Genomic DNA, 16,935 nt, shown 5'->3' with positions numbered 1-16,935 from the left:
TTTAACATATGGTAGAAATGTTTAACTTTCTGATATTTTAGGGCATTATTTTATTTGTTGATTATATTGCATTTTTACATGTTATGGGCATTTTTACCTTTATAAAGGGTTTTGTTGTTGTTGTTGTTTCTAAAAGTGTCCATTATCTTTTGAGTCAAATTCTTAAATTTAATCAGTGAAGCAGAATAATAAGACATTTGGGCTTTTACAAAGCAAATGAAATCAACACAGAATCTGCATCTGAAGTGGCATTTAGATGTATTTTACACACTGTTTAATGCAAGACATGAATGCATTCAACCTGCAATTACAAATGCATAAATGATGGTTTGATAATATTCAACATAAAACGTTGAATATTTGAAGTGATTTAAAACATGAAGAAGAAAAAAAAATAGTCGAAATGTGACATTAAAATCGCCAATAGGTGGCAGCAAATCACTGTTAATAAGTGGGTCATTATGATTGAACCGAATCATTTAAACGGTTGATTCATTCAGGAAGGAAACACTGTCATGTGGCTCAGAGAAAAAACTGTTCTGTGGCTGTGTTTGGAACTATTTTTGTTGGCGAAATAAAGCAAAAAAAACAGGCAATATGCTGTTGAATGAGCTGTTGCAAAAAAAATCTATATAACATTTGTTATCATGGTCATTTTTGAAGAAAAATGGCACTCTTAACTGTATGAAGTGGTATAAAATAAATACATTTTCTGCCCCCTGTCTTAATTTGTGATCATTCTAAATGAATTTTAATAGACTGAATCATGCAGTGAAAGAACAGACTCTGATGTGCACACGCACTCTGTACTGGTGTTTTGAATGGTTTTTGCAAAATACTTGATAATGTCAAATCGCACATCGTTGAAATAACAATTACCATATTATCACAGACAATATATAATGCACAACCCTGCTAAGGCATCTCAGATGAGAAAATCTGTTATCTTGGCTTTTAATCCTTGCCGCACCAAAGCAGAATATATAATTATTTTACAACTTCTGTTATTGAAAAAATAAATAGGTCTGGACATCGTGGACTTTAATGGTGGGTATGGCCCTAGATATACTTTGTAACATTATAAATATGTTTACTGTCACTGTTGACAGTTGATTCTTTTAATGTATTCTTGGTGAATAAAATTATAGATTTTTTTTCTTTAATTTTAACAAACAAAAGTATTTATATCATCCAAAAGAAAGAAAAAAAACAGCCTTTAAAAGAAAAAAAGAAATTAAACAAGGTATTTTAGCAAGTTAGCACAAAATAGAAATGTATATAAATAATTAAAATGAATTATAATTAATTACAATTATTTATATCAGCTGCCACGAGTAACTGTAGCAGAATTAATATTACAATTATCTGTGTTTATATATAATCTGTTTTTCCAGCAAACATTCAGTGTAATTTCATAATCAACTCTGAAATTATATTATAGCAAGAAATTATATTTTCGTGACCACAGTAAATCACTTTCTTACAGTACTAATGATGTAACTAAATAATGCACATTTTAGATTTCCTGAGAATTACCTGAGATTTTTTTACAGTGCTGTTACCAAGAAATTCTATTAAAAACACATTTTTAAAAGAATCTCACTAAGAACAGTTAAATTATTTATAATTAAATAATATAGTTTTATATTATATTATATTATATTATATTATATTATATTATATTATATTATATATATTATATTATATTATATTATATTGTATTGTATTGTATTATATTATATTATATATAATATAATATAATATAAAATAATATGAAAACAAACTGATTGCAATAGAATAGAATAGAATAGAATAGAATAGAATAGAAAATAAATTGAAGCATTTCAACTGAGATGAGTAAGCTAAATATTTTCAAAAAAAACGTGAACATGTGGATTCTTATATAGTTATCTAAATATCCCAATGTACTCAAGTATGCACACTACTACATGTGTGACTGAGTTTTTTTACTGTTCTGTGCTCATCATCTGCTATTTCCACCACTTAATCAAGCCACTCTTCTTTAAATCATGATGACGTTTTATTTCACATCGTGTTGAGCTATTTCACCTGCAACCATTAAAGTATTGGATTTCTACAGTGACTCATTCGGCACACATCATTCTCTTTCTATGAAACCTGTAAACTGCATTCACCAGTTCTAACTCTATAGCCACAACAACTCAGCAGCAGTTTGCCCGTGCATTGCAATTATATATGCATGTTCATTCATAGAAAGGTTTGTCTATGAATTAATGAAAGGGGTCCTTTTCTATGGGCAGTATGTGTCTGTTTCAAAGTGAATTAAGTGAAGGTAAAACTCTTTCTGAATTCCATTGGGCTTTAAAAGACATGGTATCTGGCTAATGTGTCCTGGCTGCGGTGGTAACCAGTGGCCTGGGTGTTGTTCACAGACATCCCGGCACTCAGTCCAATTGTTGGGTGAGAGGTCTGTTGGGTTATTTGTTAAATATAACAATTAATAATATGTCTGATTTGTCCAGATATTACAGTATATATTTTATCAGTGTGTGTGTGTTCCCTGGGTACCACATCCACGACATTTGGCTTGTTAGCACCATGTTCCACTAGTTGAGCTGTAAAGCTCCTTCAGTTTACACAGATCTTGCTAGCTGGTAGCACTACATAGTCTGGTCACCATTCACTAGATGAAAGCAGGATGATGGCAAATAAAAGTTGTTTACAAAAGCTTTATTGCATAGGCTAAGAGAGCATGTTTTGCAGGGGTTTGTATGCTTTGCGCCCAAGACTAGATAGACTGCTGGATGCACAATATTTGAAGAACATACAAAGGAAAGACACAGGAGTGTGGCTGCAAATATTGTATAGGGACTGTGCACCGTGTGTGGCTGTTTGTTTAGAATGCTAAACCGCAATCTATATCCGTAGTGAAGAGCCTTAAATCTTTAGAAGCCACAAGCTGAGAGCAAGATTATTGATATATACATTAAGTCGACTAATAGTTGACGTGTGACGTGTGTGCTATGTGGGTTATTATTTTGCTGTGAAATCACTAATATTAGGCCTGTCAACCTTTGTCAGGTTATGAAATAATGGCTTAGAATAGGGGTGGTCGTAGAGCGAGACAAAAGTCCTGTTAAGTGATGGGCGGAGGAGGGAACAGAAGAAAAATAATAGAAGCCGAAGAGTTTTTGACCACAGATCTGAAAGGATGACAGCAGTGGGTGTACCTTAAAATACCAAATAGTTTAGAAAAAAAAAAAAAAACTCCACTTTCTATACATATGCACTATTGTTTGAAAGTTTGAGGTCAGTAAGATTTGATAAATAAATTCAAATGCTCACAAATTGAAATCTTTTGTAACATTATAGTGCTTTACTGGCACTCAATTTAATACATCCTTGCTACATAAAAATATTAAGTTATTTAAAATAATAATAATAATAAAAAAACTGTATTTATTGTTTTGTATCATTGCATCTTTGAGTTTGTCTCCTTTCAGCTGAACATATTGGATAAGCCAAAGTAAATCAGTGTTCAAACAGTATGTTGAAATGTATGTGAGGTCTGCAACAACCTGAAACCTCATTTTCAGTGAGACTGTGGTAGTGATCTAAGGTCACGATCGGATAAAGCCATTGAGTGGCTATGTCAGTGTGTATGTGTGTCCTCGGGCTACAGAAAGGAATTCAGGAGTGCTCTATAAATAACCACAGCTCAGTTAGGCCCGAGGGATGGGGTGCCACTCTGCTGAAGTGATCTGAGTGAAGGTGTGAGAAGGCCAGGGCCTCCATGTGGAACCGTAGCAGACGGCGTGCATTGTTTACACTCTGTAGGGATCCTCAGTCTTACCCGCTTGTACCCTTGTAGCTTGCACCCTTCTCCAACCCCTCTTGATCCTGTGTGCCTGCTTGGCTGTTCCCCTCTGTAAGGTGGCACTGATAAAAGTTGACTGATTAAAGCTCAGACATATTTGCCAAAGAATGAATCTGAATACATTTCTGCTGTCTAAGGCTGGTTTGAGTGTAAAAGTTAGTTTAGGGCCCTATGATTTCTGTGATGCAGAATATCACCATTTCATTTGATAAAACTTATATTGTCATATCATATACTCACATATACTCAAAGGTCTTCACCGCAACCTGTCAATATAAAAATTTGGTTTAGCTCGAAGAAACTGTGACAGAAATATATTACTATTATACAGTAGAATGAGAGTAATGATAACAGTAATACTTTATTAAAATCATTATAACAATAAACCTGCAGCACTTGTTTGTTAAAAATAAAATTGTTAGATCTTCATTTGATTACATTTGAAAAGATTAATTAAATTGTTAAAATGTTATGCCTTTATTTGATTAACACCATTTTTGATAATGCATTTGGATTAAATTATAAATCCAGAAAAAATTAAAGCAGACAACACAGAATTTCTGAAAACATTTTAAAGGGCCCTATTATTGTAAAAATTGCAATTGTAAAGATTTAAAACCCTTAAAATGGAACCAGCAAAAAAAATAAAAAAAATAAAATAAAATAAATAAATAAGTAATATATAAGTAATATGTGTGTGTGTGTGTGTGTGTGTGTGGTGTGTGTATATATATATATATATATATATATATATATATATATATATATATATATATATATATATATATATATATATATGTATATGTATATGTATGTATATACAGAATTTGTGAGAAAAAAAAAGATTTCATTTGTTTACTAAAATGTAATTTAACCATTAAAATGGAATCAAGAAAAAAATTAATGGAAGAAAAGGAATCCAGGAAAAAAATTATTGGAAAAAAAAACTGAATTTGAATGAATATAAAGTAAATATCAGAAATATAATTTTAAAATAACATCCATCTAAATAAAAACATTACTAAAATAAAATGAATATTTTATTTGTTCACATGCATGTCATGTCACAATTAACCAACGTCACGAACCATGAACATGCAAATGTGATACTTAATTATTAAAGTATTTATTTTAAAATCTCAGGGGGTACTTTAAGTAAATACGTTAGGTGAAAGAGGTTCCAGGTACCCTACTGTTAGAGTTTGTTGTGGGTACGCAGACAGACTTAGAAGGCGGAGATCGTTCACGCCCACCCAGATTCTCTTCCTCCTCTCCAGATGGTATATGGCCACTGTTGTATTTCCGTGTCTTGGCAGTTATGTGAGCAAAAGATTCAATAAACTACCCCACGCTGGATATGTTTTCACCATGTGGCCTTTTTCCTCAGTAGAAGCACATTTATCTGGTTTCCTGTTGTCTGCCTGTCTCGTTCCACATTCTCATAGCAGAGGTAGTTGTTAAGACAACAGGGCGGACAGTCATCCATGATGCATGCCCTTTCACATGGGAGTTCAGGTCCATTTTGATTAAGAAGTGAATTTATTAGGCCAACATGTATGAGCACGCAAAGGAGACAAGCCAGCTAAATGTCTCTCGTTAACTTCATCACCACAGCCATATGCATGGTTGTCTTCAATATTGCTTTTTAGATTCTCTAAACAATTAGAATTTTTTCCCATATGTGTGTGTGTGTGTGTGTGTGTGTGTGTGTGTGTGTGTGTGTGTGTGTGTGTGTGTGTGTGTGTGTGTGTGTGTGTGTGTGTGTGTATGTATGTATGTGTGTGTGTGTAGACCATTATGTAGTATGAATGTGTAATATATTCAAAATGTATAGCTGTATTAGGAATATGCATTTTTAATATTTTGAAAGATTTTTTTTTTCCTGATTTCCTTTTTTATTTCATTTCTTATAATGTTCTTAAATAAAGAACATTATTTATAGCTTTTTTGATAGTATAGTGTGGATACACCTACTTCAAACATTTGGAAAACCATTTGAAAAAATGTAATGATTTTATTTTATTTTGTTCAATTTGCATAATTTATTTATTATTATTATTTGTATTTTTGTATTTTTTCAATGCTATGCATAACTTATTGGGTAAACTTACAATATCCTTAGTTAACCTTAGTTAACATGCACAAACAATGTTTTTTTTAAAGCATGAATTAATCATAGTTAATGTTAATTTCAACATGTATTAATTCCTATAATTAAAAGTTGTATCTGTTTATATTATTTAATGAACCTCAGCTAACATGAACTAACAATGAATGTGTATTTTTTATTAACTAACATGAGCAAAGATTCATAAATACTGTATGCTTATTATTAGTAAATGCATTAGCTAAGGTTAACTAAGGAAGGTTATTGTAAAGTGTTACCATTTATTAAATACAATTCATTTCAAAAATATTTTGAAGTTATGACTAAAACTGAGAAAATCCACAGGACATTTTGATCTGAAAGGGTCTTGAGATGTTCTCAAACATCATGCTTATTCATTTGTTTATTTCATTTTTTTCCATTTATTCCGTTGAGCAGTGGCACCTTTTGTTTCTCATTACTGTCCTCTTCTCTTGTCATGATGACAAAGTGGGTGGCGGTGTCTATTTTTTCGAAAGGCACATTTCACATTTCTATTTATCAGAGAGAATGTCAGAACCTTTACTCTGCCTCTCCCACTCATCATGTGCTCGCTGTTTTTAGCATACGCTTGTCGCTTATCGAATATTTTCGTACGTGCTTGAATAAACACAAGCACCCACCTTTCATAATGCATGTAAACAGAGCAAACCCTTCACCTTGTGTCTCTCCACAATTACAGATTTTTCTTTTTCTTCAGAGTCTCCATTAAGAGTAAAAAGAAATTTCAGGTATAAAAAAAAAATGCTCATATAATATGTTTAATTTTCTCGTTTTCTTTTTTTTTTTACTTCTGTACTTCTCTAATGCAGTTCATTGTGATTTATGAAACAAGATACAGGTGATTTCACATTATGGTTGTACATTAAAGGGCAGAATGCAGTTTTTCATAAATCTTATAAACAGGATTGCATTCAAAGAAATACAGGTAGTCCCATTTTAGGCTGTCCATAACAATGCTTGTCTCAAGAGTTGAATGCACCAAAGGAATCTGTATTCAGTTACTGGGAGCACTTTGTTTTGTCAGACAGAAACCATGTTGCATTTCACCATTTAAAGCATTATTGGAGTCAACTACAGAAGCATATCAACCTGAGGGAAAAAAACATAACTATCAAACACAGGTTTGCTTTTAGTGACCTACCTTTCAGTGTCACCACTTCCCTGTAAACCTGTAGCAGAATGTAGTTGGACCCACAGCAGCCGCATCCTTGCATGCTTACAAGACAGCCAGATGGTCAGAGTGATTGTTATGCTCAAAGTGCAATGCTGAAGCATTCCATGGATGGTTTTTAAGTGGTGTCACTTAAAAATGCCTTGGGTTGTCAAAATCAGCATTTTGCTGACCTGTTTCTCAGACACACTTGTTTGCTGAGACAGAGATATATTCATCAAAAATCGTAGTCATCACATTTCTGACTGTTTTTTTTTTTTGTTTGGAAGGATATAGATAGATAGATAGATAGATAGATAGATAGATAGAGAGAGAGAGAGAGAGAGAGAGAGAGAGAGAGAGAGAGAGAGAGAGTTGAATTGGCCTTTTATATACCATAATTTTGAAATATATATATGTAGTTTGAATTTTTTTTTTTATTATTTCATTTTGTTCCTCTTTCTTTCTTTCAAAATCCACATTTTTACACATTTTCTGGTACATCAACGTGTAAACATGTACACTGTATTTGCTTCACGAAAAATTAAGTTTTAACTCTGAGGTAAGGAAGCGGAAACAGACTTCTAAATGTAACCATAAAGAGATGGTAGAGCTAGAAAATATTCTTAACCCACACAGTTTCATATATAAAAGGACTCTTGCTCCAGGTGTATTAAAATATATCAAATCATGTTGGAATTGCTCTGTAATAGCTCACTGTTATTGTGAGTTTTCAGATATGCATTATGTAAACATTATCCTATACGCTTGCTTATCCACTATATTCATTTTTCCCATAATTCCTTTCTAAAGAGAATTTGAGTAATTATGAATCATTGTGTGTTGTAGTGGCTGCAGGCATTTAGCGTGAGTCTCATGAGAAATAGAGGTTATTGTGGCCATCCTACACTCATTTGTGAGGGCAGCGTGAACTGTGTTTTCAGATCAAACCAATTCAACATTGTCCTTGTGGCGCTGTTGTTCCCCACACAGAGGAAACCAATCGCAAATCCACCTAAGACTGATTTACAGCGCCGGGGGACCAGATTAAGAGACCGTAGATAGCATCTCAAGTGTTCGCCGAAAGAAAGACACCTGTCCCACCAACAATTCCACTGCTTCAAAAGCAGACATTAACACTTCTATTAAAATCTGTCACCGCTCTTTCTCCTTCTTCTTTCTGTGCACTGAAGAGAAATCGCAGTCATTCAGATGCTAAGCGACTTTCTCTCCCCTGTGGATATTAGCGCAAAAAGAGCCATGCTCCATCATTTTCCAGGAACGTCAGGGAGGGGAAAAAGACACAAAACGAGCCAATGCTGCTGCGAATATCCCTCACCTCTGCAATATCTCTTCACATTTCATTACCTTACCTGTGCGGCAGACCAACAAAATGCAGCAAAAACGTCAGTCATCATTAGATCGCTGCCTTATAGTGCACTAAATTCCTAATGCCACACGTGTAAGTGTCTCGCTGATTTCATCATGCTCGGCAGGTTTCTGAGAGCTCGTTTAAATTCATGTCTTCACAAGCTCTTACATAATATACCAATAATAACTTTAAATGGATCAATGGGATCATTTTAAAGTGTGAGCACTAACTTTGCCTGTGGGCATCAAGCTCTTGTACTGTCTCATCTCATTATTTATGTATAGGGGTCTATGGAATATCCACTTCATTATAAGGCATCTTTTTCTTAATGTTTTATTCTTATTTCTCAACAGGTTACTGATGGAGGCACTATTAAGCAGAAGATTTTTACGTACGATGCTATGTTCAATACAAATTACTCCCATATGGAGGATTACCGGAGACGGGAAGACCTGGTGTATCAATCAACAGTCCGGTAAGAGCCATTAGCCGTTATTTGATTTGACACAAAATAGAATATTTATGTGATCTGATCACTGAAAGTGTCCAGTTTTATTCATATGACATTGGACTGTGATGCTATGACTTTTAGGCTGACATGCAACATTTATGTTCATTTCCTGTTGGTTTTCTAAAGAGAAATGCCTTGGGTTCCTTCTCCATGAACTCTCTTATGGGTGCATCAGAACGGCATCTTTGCAGTCTTGTGTCATGAGCACTGCATTTTTAAAACACTTTGTCGTGTTAAAATTAAATCAATGTTCAGTTCTGCACATTAATGTATTTTTTTTTAACAGTTGACCAATCAGACCAGTGTGGGGTGGGATTAGAATTAGTGCTCCATCTAGTGGTTCTGTTGTTCCTGTGTATACTTGCCCCTCGAAGGCCTTAAAAAGTTAGACACTTTAAGTAAAATATGACCTGATTAAGAAACTTTTCCTCAATACTTTCTGGTATTTTCAACCACTGAGCCCGAAGCCAAGCTTTTCTTTTGGGCCCTCAGTTGCAATTTTCCTGCTCCCCATTCAGGAAGCGTCATCTTTAGCCTTCCCTTTCCGAACATCTGCTTTAGTGTTTCACAGGCCCGCTGAGGAACAGACGTGTTTCCCAAGTCATCCCTAATACCTGAGGCTCAGCTTCAGGCAGAAAAGCAAAAGCAAGCCTTACTCATATCTGCTCTGCTCGTCACCAAAACATACAAGTTTTTTGTCAAACCAAAATCTGGTACAAACTATTAGATGAAGAGCAGAGAAAGGAAGGTTTTGATTACTAGTTCAACCTGCTACAAGACTAGCTGCACTCTCTACATCACAGATATGTGCACATGTGCATCAAGTCAAGCAGAGTTTTTCAGGTAACAGGCTACAAGCTTAGCCTCCCTGCTTTGCCTGGAAAGTGGTACAGTGTATGCTGTGTACACAAGCACAGAAACAAACACTCCTACCCAGCAGGAAGTAAACTGATTGTCACACTATAAGCAGCAGTAGGGATCACCTGTGTTGACCTCACAGTCTCACATAATGCTCAGGAAGGAAGATGGCAACTGCAGAGACCATCAAACTCAGCGTGGATGGATGGATGGATGGATTGATAGAGTGGAGGGATGGATGGATTGACAGTGGATGGATGGATAGATAGATAGATAGATAGATAGATAGATAGATAGATAGATAGATAGATAGATAGATAGATAGATAGATTGATTGATTGATTGCTTGATTGATTGATTGATTGATTGATTCCATGGTGCACACTTCTCAAATCCTTTCCCCGTAGTCTCTGACACAGCATTCTGTGGGAGATCCAGAGCACCCAGACAGGATATTTCACAGGTATTATCTCTTATTTTCATTCCAGAGTGGCAAGAAGCCACACCAGTAGACCTTGCCACTCTAATTCAGTTCTCAGCTTTTTGCCTCTAAATTAATGCACAAGAAAGGATCTTCCTAGAATCAAAAACAGATAGATAGACATAAAAGTTGACTTGTTTTCACAGCACTACTTTGTCTGTCTGCATGCTGCTCTAAAGTATACATCTCTTCTCTTGGAGTATTGGGGATAATAAAAAAAAGGCTTTTGTTTTTCCATTTTGAGCAGCTATTTTCTGGTGATTTTCCAGCCCCATCACAGTCTTACATGACAGTTTGAATTCCCTGAAAACTCATCACCACACAACGTGTCAAATGAGACATTATTACAGCGCAAATTGAAATTCTGTGTCTTTTCTAAACTTTCCCCTCAAAACCCCCTTAAGGAGGCTACGTTGTTGAAGGTGTTAAAAATTAATTCTGTTCCATTTTAATATTTAATATAAGTCATAATGTTACGTTTTTTCTTGTTCTACACTAGCTTCTCCTTGTCACAAAGATGCCAGTGTATTAAGAGGGAAAGTTTGAGCTGTCAATCAAATCTTAAACAGGTCCACAGGACCCTCCCCTTCCACTCCGACCTGGCCCTCTTCTCTCATTACAATGGACACCTCAATTCTCTACTTGTTCCTTTGAGACCCAACTGCTCTTAGCAGAACATTCGGCTTTATACTCCAAAACAAAACCACTTACGCCCACCAGGCCCTCCAGGGCCCTTCAGGAGAAGCCCGTTCTTCAATAAAAGCCCCTGATTATCACGCACATCTATAAGATTTGTTTCATGACTCTTCACCGAAACGCGACAACAGTGTTAAAAGAGAGAGATTAAATATGTTGTGTGTCATTGAGGCATGTGATGTCTCTTTTAAGTCTGGAAGTGAGGACACTTGTGTAGTGAAGCAGCACTGACTGTTGAGTTCATGCCAGTTGCACTGACTTATGACTGTTTTGTTTTCAAATGCAGGGTTTGGGTGTGATAATGCAATGTACACGTTACATTTTAGCATCTATTATGACTTTAAAGTGAGAAATATGCATGTACGTACCTTTCATATAAACCTGCCGATTTAGCTTTTATTTTATTCATGTTGCTAAGTTGTAGGCTCTTTGAAAATTTGCAGAAGCACCCTAATGGCATTTAAATTGTTAAAAATTGTTTAGTTTTGCCCGTTTGAAAGTTTGGAAATGCCCCCTAGTGTCATTATAATTTAGTTAAAGATTTTACTATTTTATTTCCTTTTTTTAAATTATTATTATTGTTATTTTGTAGGCCCCTTTGAAAGTCAAAAGTCATTTTGATTGTAATTTTTTATTTTTATTTTATTTTATTATTTTTTTTGCTTCAATGAGCTTCATTCATGAAACACAAATCGTACTTGGTTGCTAACGTAACCTCAGTTCCCTGAGATACGGGAACTAGTACTGTGTCTGCTTAAAGACGCTATGGGAAAAGCTCCTGTTTTCTCCTGAACTGAAGCCTTATTCAGTCACGCAGTAAAACTGCATGGCCATCGGTTTGTGCAGTGCATAGAAACAAGTGAGCCAATGGCTGAGCAGCAGTGCTGCACGAACCTATGGCTGTGAAGAATGGGTGGGGCCTCTTGCTTTATAAGCGACTGCTTCACCATAGGATTCAAGTTATTTTGACTGAAGCGACGACTGAGTCATGCAGCCTTTTTAGCAGGGCACAGAACGCAGTACTCGGGAACCGAGTACATTCCCTTTCGATACTTCACTCATACTGCGTCTGCTTAAAGACGCTATGGGAACACAGTTCAATCACGCCGTGCTAAGAAGGGGAACGACCAAGCAATCATACTTGACACTAGGGCCAAGATATGACAATAGCAACCAGGTTGCAGAATAAACTCAATGAGGTTATGTCTAACCTAGATTGATCGCCCCGGCTCGCACAGCCTCGGCACCAAGGGGGTCGAGCGCACACAAGCAGAGTTTCCAATGCCTTGGGCAAAGATTGGCCAAAGTGCACCGAAACTATAAGTATCATAAATGTGACCTCATACAGAAAGCACCCTTGCATGCAATGCAGGGACGTCTAGGTTATAATATCTAGCGAATGTGGATGGCGAAGCCCAGCCGGCCGCCGCACAAATTTCTGTAATGGTCATGCCGCTAGACCATGCTCAGGATGAGGAGACCCCTCTAGTCAAGTGGGCTTTTACTCCAATGGGACATTGCAGACCCAAGGAAAAGTAGGCTGATAGATTGTAGCAGCTCAAAGGGGGAACCCTTTAAGGCCTTTAGTACAGTAGGAAAGTCCCATGAAGGAACAGTGAGGGGGCATGGCGGATTAAGCCTTCTGGCCCTTCTCATAAACACGACAAGTTCATTTTTCCCTACTGACTGGCTTGCTATAGGGGCGTGTGACACTGCTATAGTCGCTACATAGACTTTGAGCGTGGAGGGTGACCGACCCTTATCCAACAGCTCTTGCAGAAATGACAGTATCACTGTAGACGGAGCATCTTGTAGATGGTGCATCTTGTATACACAGGCATCTTGTAGACGGGGCTCTAGCCTGCGAAGTAGTATTTAGTACGCACTCTGTAAGGCTTGCAGGCTCCAATTGAGTGGCCAAAGATGAAGGGCCCACAGCTCTGGATGTGGATGCCATATCATTCCGCTCACCTGAGAAAGGAGGTTCTGTCTCAAGGGGATGGGCCATGGGGCCGCTGTCATCATTTGTTACAGTTCGGCCAAGAATGCTGGTTCTCCCAAAGTGGGGCTACCAAATAGAATAGAATTCTGTGTCCCTGATCCCTGATCCACCTGATTACCTGAGGAATCAGACCAATCGGGGGAAAAGCATAGAGGAGGAGGTCGGGCCAGTCGAGGGCCCGTTCCATCCAGTGCACATTTCTCCAAGGGGTCAGGGCTGAGGCGCAGGCCTGGCTCACCTTGATGCAGAACTCGTGGTTTCAACCAGTACTGAAGGGGGCGCATGTGGAGCAGACCCAGATCTAGTACTGACGATGCTGCTGCCATAAGACCCAGCAGCTTTTGGAACCTCAAGTCGTTGTAGAGCCACAGCGCGCTCTTCACCATTGCTGCTCTAATTCCCACAGAGTCGAGCGCTGTTCCCAGAAACAAAACTCATTGGCTGGGAGACAGCGAGCTTTTGGCAAAATTCACCCTAAGCCCTAGGCATTTTAAATGGCTGAGGAGCAGGGTTTTGTGATGCAAGGCCTCTGCCTCCTACTGGGCTACAACGAGCCAGTCGTCGAGGTAATTGAGAATTCAGATTCCCTTCTGCCTGAGAGAGGTGAGAACCGTGTACATGCACTTTGTAAACATGCAAGGGGCCAAGGAAAGCCCGAAAGGGAGGACCCTGTATTGGTAAGCCACACCCTCAAAGGCGAATCTCAAGAACGGCCTGTGACGGGAGGCTATCTGGATGTGAAAGTAAGCATCTTTCAGATCCAGAGAACATAACCAGCCCCTTGAGTGTATTTGAGAGTGGATCTGTTTCAGCGTGATCATTCTTTAGCCCCATTTAATGAGAGCGCGATTCAGACATCTTAGATCGAGGATGGGGCGAAGGCCGCCATCCTTTTTGGGGACGAGGAAGTAACAGCCTTGCTATGTACCGAAGTGGTAACCACCAGCGCGGGGGTGTTTGTGCGAACTGGAGGAAATAGCCGTGTGTTATTATCCCCATAACCCATTCTGACACTCCGGGAATGGCTTGCCATTGTCTGGTCCGGATGGACAGAGGTTGGATTGGTTCGAGTGCTTAGTCACTCCGTGGGGACACAGTACTTGTGAGTGATGTAAAACTGCTCTTTTTGTGAAAAGGTGTGTGTTTTATATCTCGCGCTATCACAGTGCTTTTCTGTTTGGTCGCTAGAACGGGCCCAGCGTTTACAGCAGACACAGCTCTGTCCACACCTGGAACTGAATGAGGCAGCCGGCAATACACATGGGACAGTTTGGGGGAAGTCCGGCCGTGTCGAGACTTAGCCCCCTCCTCTTTCTGGCCTCTGGATCAGGATAACGGTGGCGGCGCAGGATCCAGCACTACCTTGGGCCAGGGTCCCTGGCATTTTGGAAACTGATACCATCTGGTGGCCGAGGGCGGGAACGGTGTCTGGCCTCAGGCTTCTCGGGCTGAGTGGCGACGGCAGCGGGAGCAGCTTTGGGAGGCTGCCAAATCAGCGCTTGCTAGGGGCGACTGGCAGTTGCAGAGGAGGAGGCATGTTTAGGCAGGAAGTGTCGCATCGCCTAGGACGACTTCTGTGCCTCAGTGAAACGCTCAGCAAAACCCTCCACCGCTGGTTCGAAGAGGCCGCTGCGGGAGGTGGGTGCATCCAGGAATGGCACATTGTCAGCATCCTTGATTTTAGTTAAGTTAAGCCATAGGTGGCGCTCCAGCACGACCAAGCTGGCCATCGAGCATCCTATGGCTTGGGCAGTGCAACTTTGTAGCATGCAGGGCCAGGTCCATAGTGCTCCTCAGCTCCCTGAGTGTTGCAGCATCCGGGCCCAACTCATCAGCAGCAGCAAGGAGTTTGGCCTGGAAGACCTGGAGCACTGCCATGGAATGCAGTACAGTGGCAGCCTGCCCAGCCGTCGAGTAGGTGCGAAACGTGAGCATCGAGGTGGTCTGGCATGGCTTGGACGGATGGGTGTCCTTGGCCTTCCATCCGATAGCCGTGGGTGGGCAGAGATGTGTGGCCACAGACTCATCCAGCGGCGGCAGATGCTCATATCCTTTTTCCTCAGCACCATCGAGCGAGGTGAGGGCTGAAGGGGAAGAAGTGCAAAGGCACACTAGGTATGGAGCAGAAGAGCAGAAGAGTGGGCGGGGTCCAGCGAGTCCGACAACTCCTCCGCGTCCAAAGCTACTAGAGACATGCTGTCATCTAGCAGCTCTTCGTCACTTCCACTAAACAAGATCAGGTCGCTCACAGCAGCAGAGGGATGCTGATCAGGCCATGTGAAAAGGAAGGGGGAATCCCCTCTGGGTGGAGAGAGTGAGGTACGCGGGGGCTGAGCTGACGTAAGCTCACTCTCATCCTGGTGCTGCCTTCTTCTGCCCCAATGTTTCCTCCTCACAGGCTCCTGGGAGGAAGAGAACGGGAGGGCTCGAGGAGTGTGATCGCTCTCAGAAAAGAAAGCTATTCGCGAGCGCAGAGAGGCTAGATTGATATTCTCGCAATGAGAACATGAAGTCTCAGCAAGTGCTGCGTCAGCGTGGGGTTTCCCCAGACACACTACACACTCGCTGTGGCCGTCATCAGAGGAGCCTCAATGATGGAACGGCATTTGCATCAACACCAAGGAAATTTGTTCAGAAATTTGCTCTTTTTTGCCGGATGGCGGCAGGAGAAGTGATGCTCTGAAGCAGGAAAAACCGGCAGTCGCATTCCGCTTGCAAGGCGTGTCAACGGCGAGCAGGCAGTTCAGCGGAGATCAGCGAAGTCGCCGTCCCTGAGGGAGAAGAAATCTGAATCCTATGGCGAAGCGGACACTTATATAGCCAGAGGCCCCGCCCATTCTGGTGGCCTTTGGCGGGCTTTGCAGCCATAGGTTCGTGCAGCACCGCTGTCGAGCCATTGGTTTGTTTCTATCCACTGCACGAACCGATGGCCGTGCAGTCTCACTGTGTTACTAAATAAGGCTTCAGTTCAGGAGAAAAAAAGAGTTTTTCCCATAGCGTCTCTAAGCAGACGCAGTACAAGTGAAGTATCGAAAGGGAACTATTCATGCATAAATTGCCACATTGAATGGAATTGGTTTGTGAACCATTTTTAACTTATATTCAAGGCCCATGAGTGAATGTATGAGTGAAAGATCACCTAAATTGACCTATGTGTTTGATGACTCATGAAAACATGAGCTATTGCAAATATTCCAACTCCATAAATTCAGCTTTGGACTTATTCTAACATTATACGCCCACAGCCAATAAGAGCAGGCCTCAACTGAGAAATTCATGGCACATTTCTGTAATTACAAAATGCTATGTTCCTGCCAGCGAGTGCTCTGTCCCTCTCAGTACACACACACACACACACACACACAAACACACACTCACACACACTTACACATGCTGTAGAGTGGCAGGACCTGGCTAGGCAAATCCATTCTTGCCTCGGTGTGATTTAGTGCTAATCGGCTTTTTATTTCTCTCTGATTAACAATCCATCTACATTTTTAGAGCACAGTGAAAGAGAGAGAGATGGAGAATACAGAGAAGGTGAGAGTGAGAAAGACTGCGAAGAAGCTGGAGTTTCAGTCCCATTGAGGTTATTTTGAAGAACTGTATATCAGAGCGAGCCAGAATATTGTGCAACATCGCCAGCATTTCAGCAATCCAAAGAGGAAATATGCAACAGAGGGGAGAGAATGAGCGAATAAGAGACAGAGAGTGTCGAAAGGCGTAAAGAAGGAGGGGTGGAGAGGTAAGAGGCTGAGAGAGACAGGAACTGAGAAATGTGCTGGCCGGGATTCAGAGACCCGGGCAGTAAAGCTCATCCAGAGAGAGGACACTTGCAGGGTGGAACGTGAGACCAA

General features: G+C 39.8%; 1 protein-coding gene across 3 annotated transcripts in view; it reads left to right on the top strand.

The window, feature by feature from the left end:
• LOC109098546 (immunoglobulin superfamily member 21-like) overlaps positions 1–16,935 on the top strand; it is a 203,797-nt gene that overhangs the window by 125,225 nt on the left and 61,637 nt on the right. For all 3 annotated transcript variants that reach the window (XM_042766509.1, XM_042766508.1, XM_042766507.1), the window contains exon 3: positions 8,884–9,005. In XM_042766509.1, coding sequence (XP_042622443.1) covers positions 8,932–9,005 — 74 coding nt within the window. In that variant the 5' untranslated portion in view covers positions 8,884–8,931. The remainder of the gene's footprint in view (positions 1–8,883; positions 9,006–16,935) is intronic.

This window comes from Cyprinus carpio, chromosome A11 (genome assembly GCF_018340385.1).
Source record: "Cyprinus carpio isolate SPL01 chromosome A11, ASM1834038v1, whole genome shotgun sequence".
NCBI lineage: Eukaryota > Metazoa > Chordata > Actinopteri > Cypriniformes > Cyprinidae > Cyprinus > Cyprinus carpio.
The sequence above is the reverse complement of the archived record's forward strand: the minus strand, read 5'-3'. Positions and strand labels throughout refer to the sequence as shown.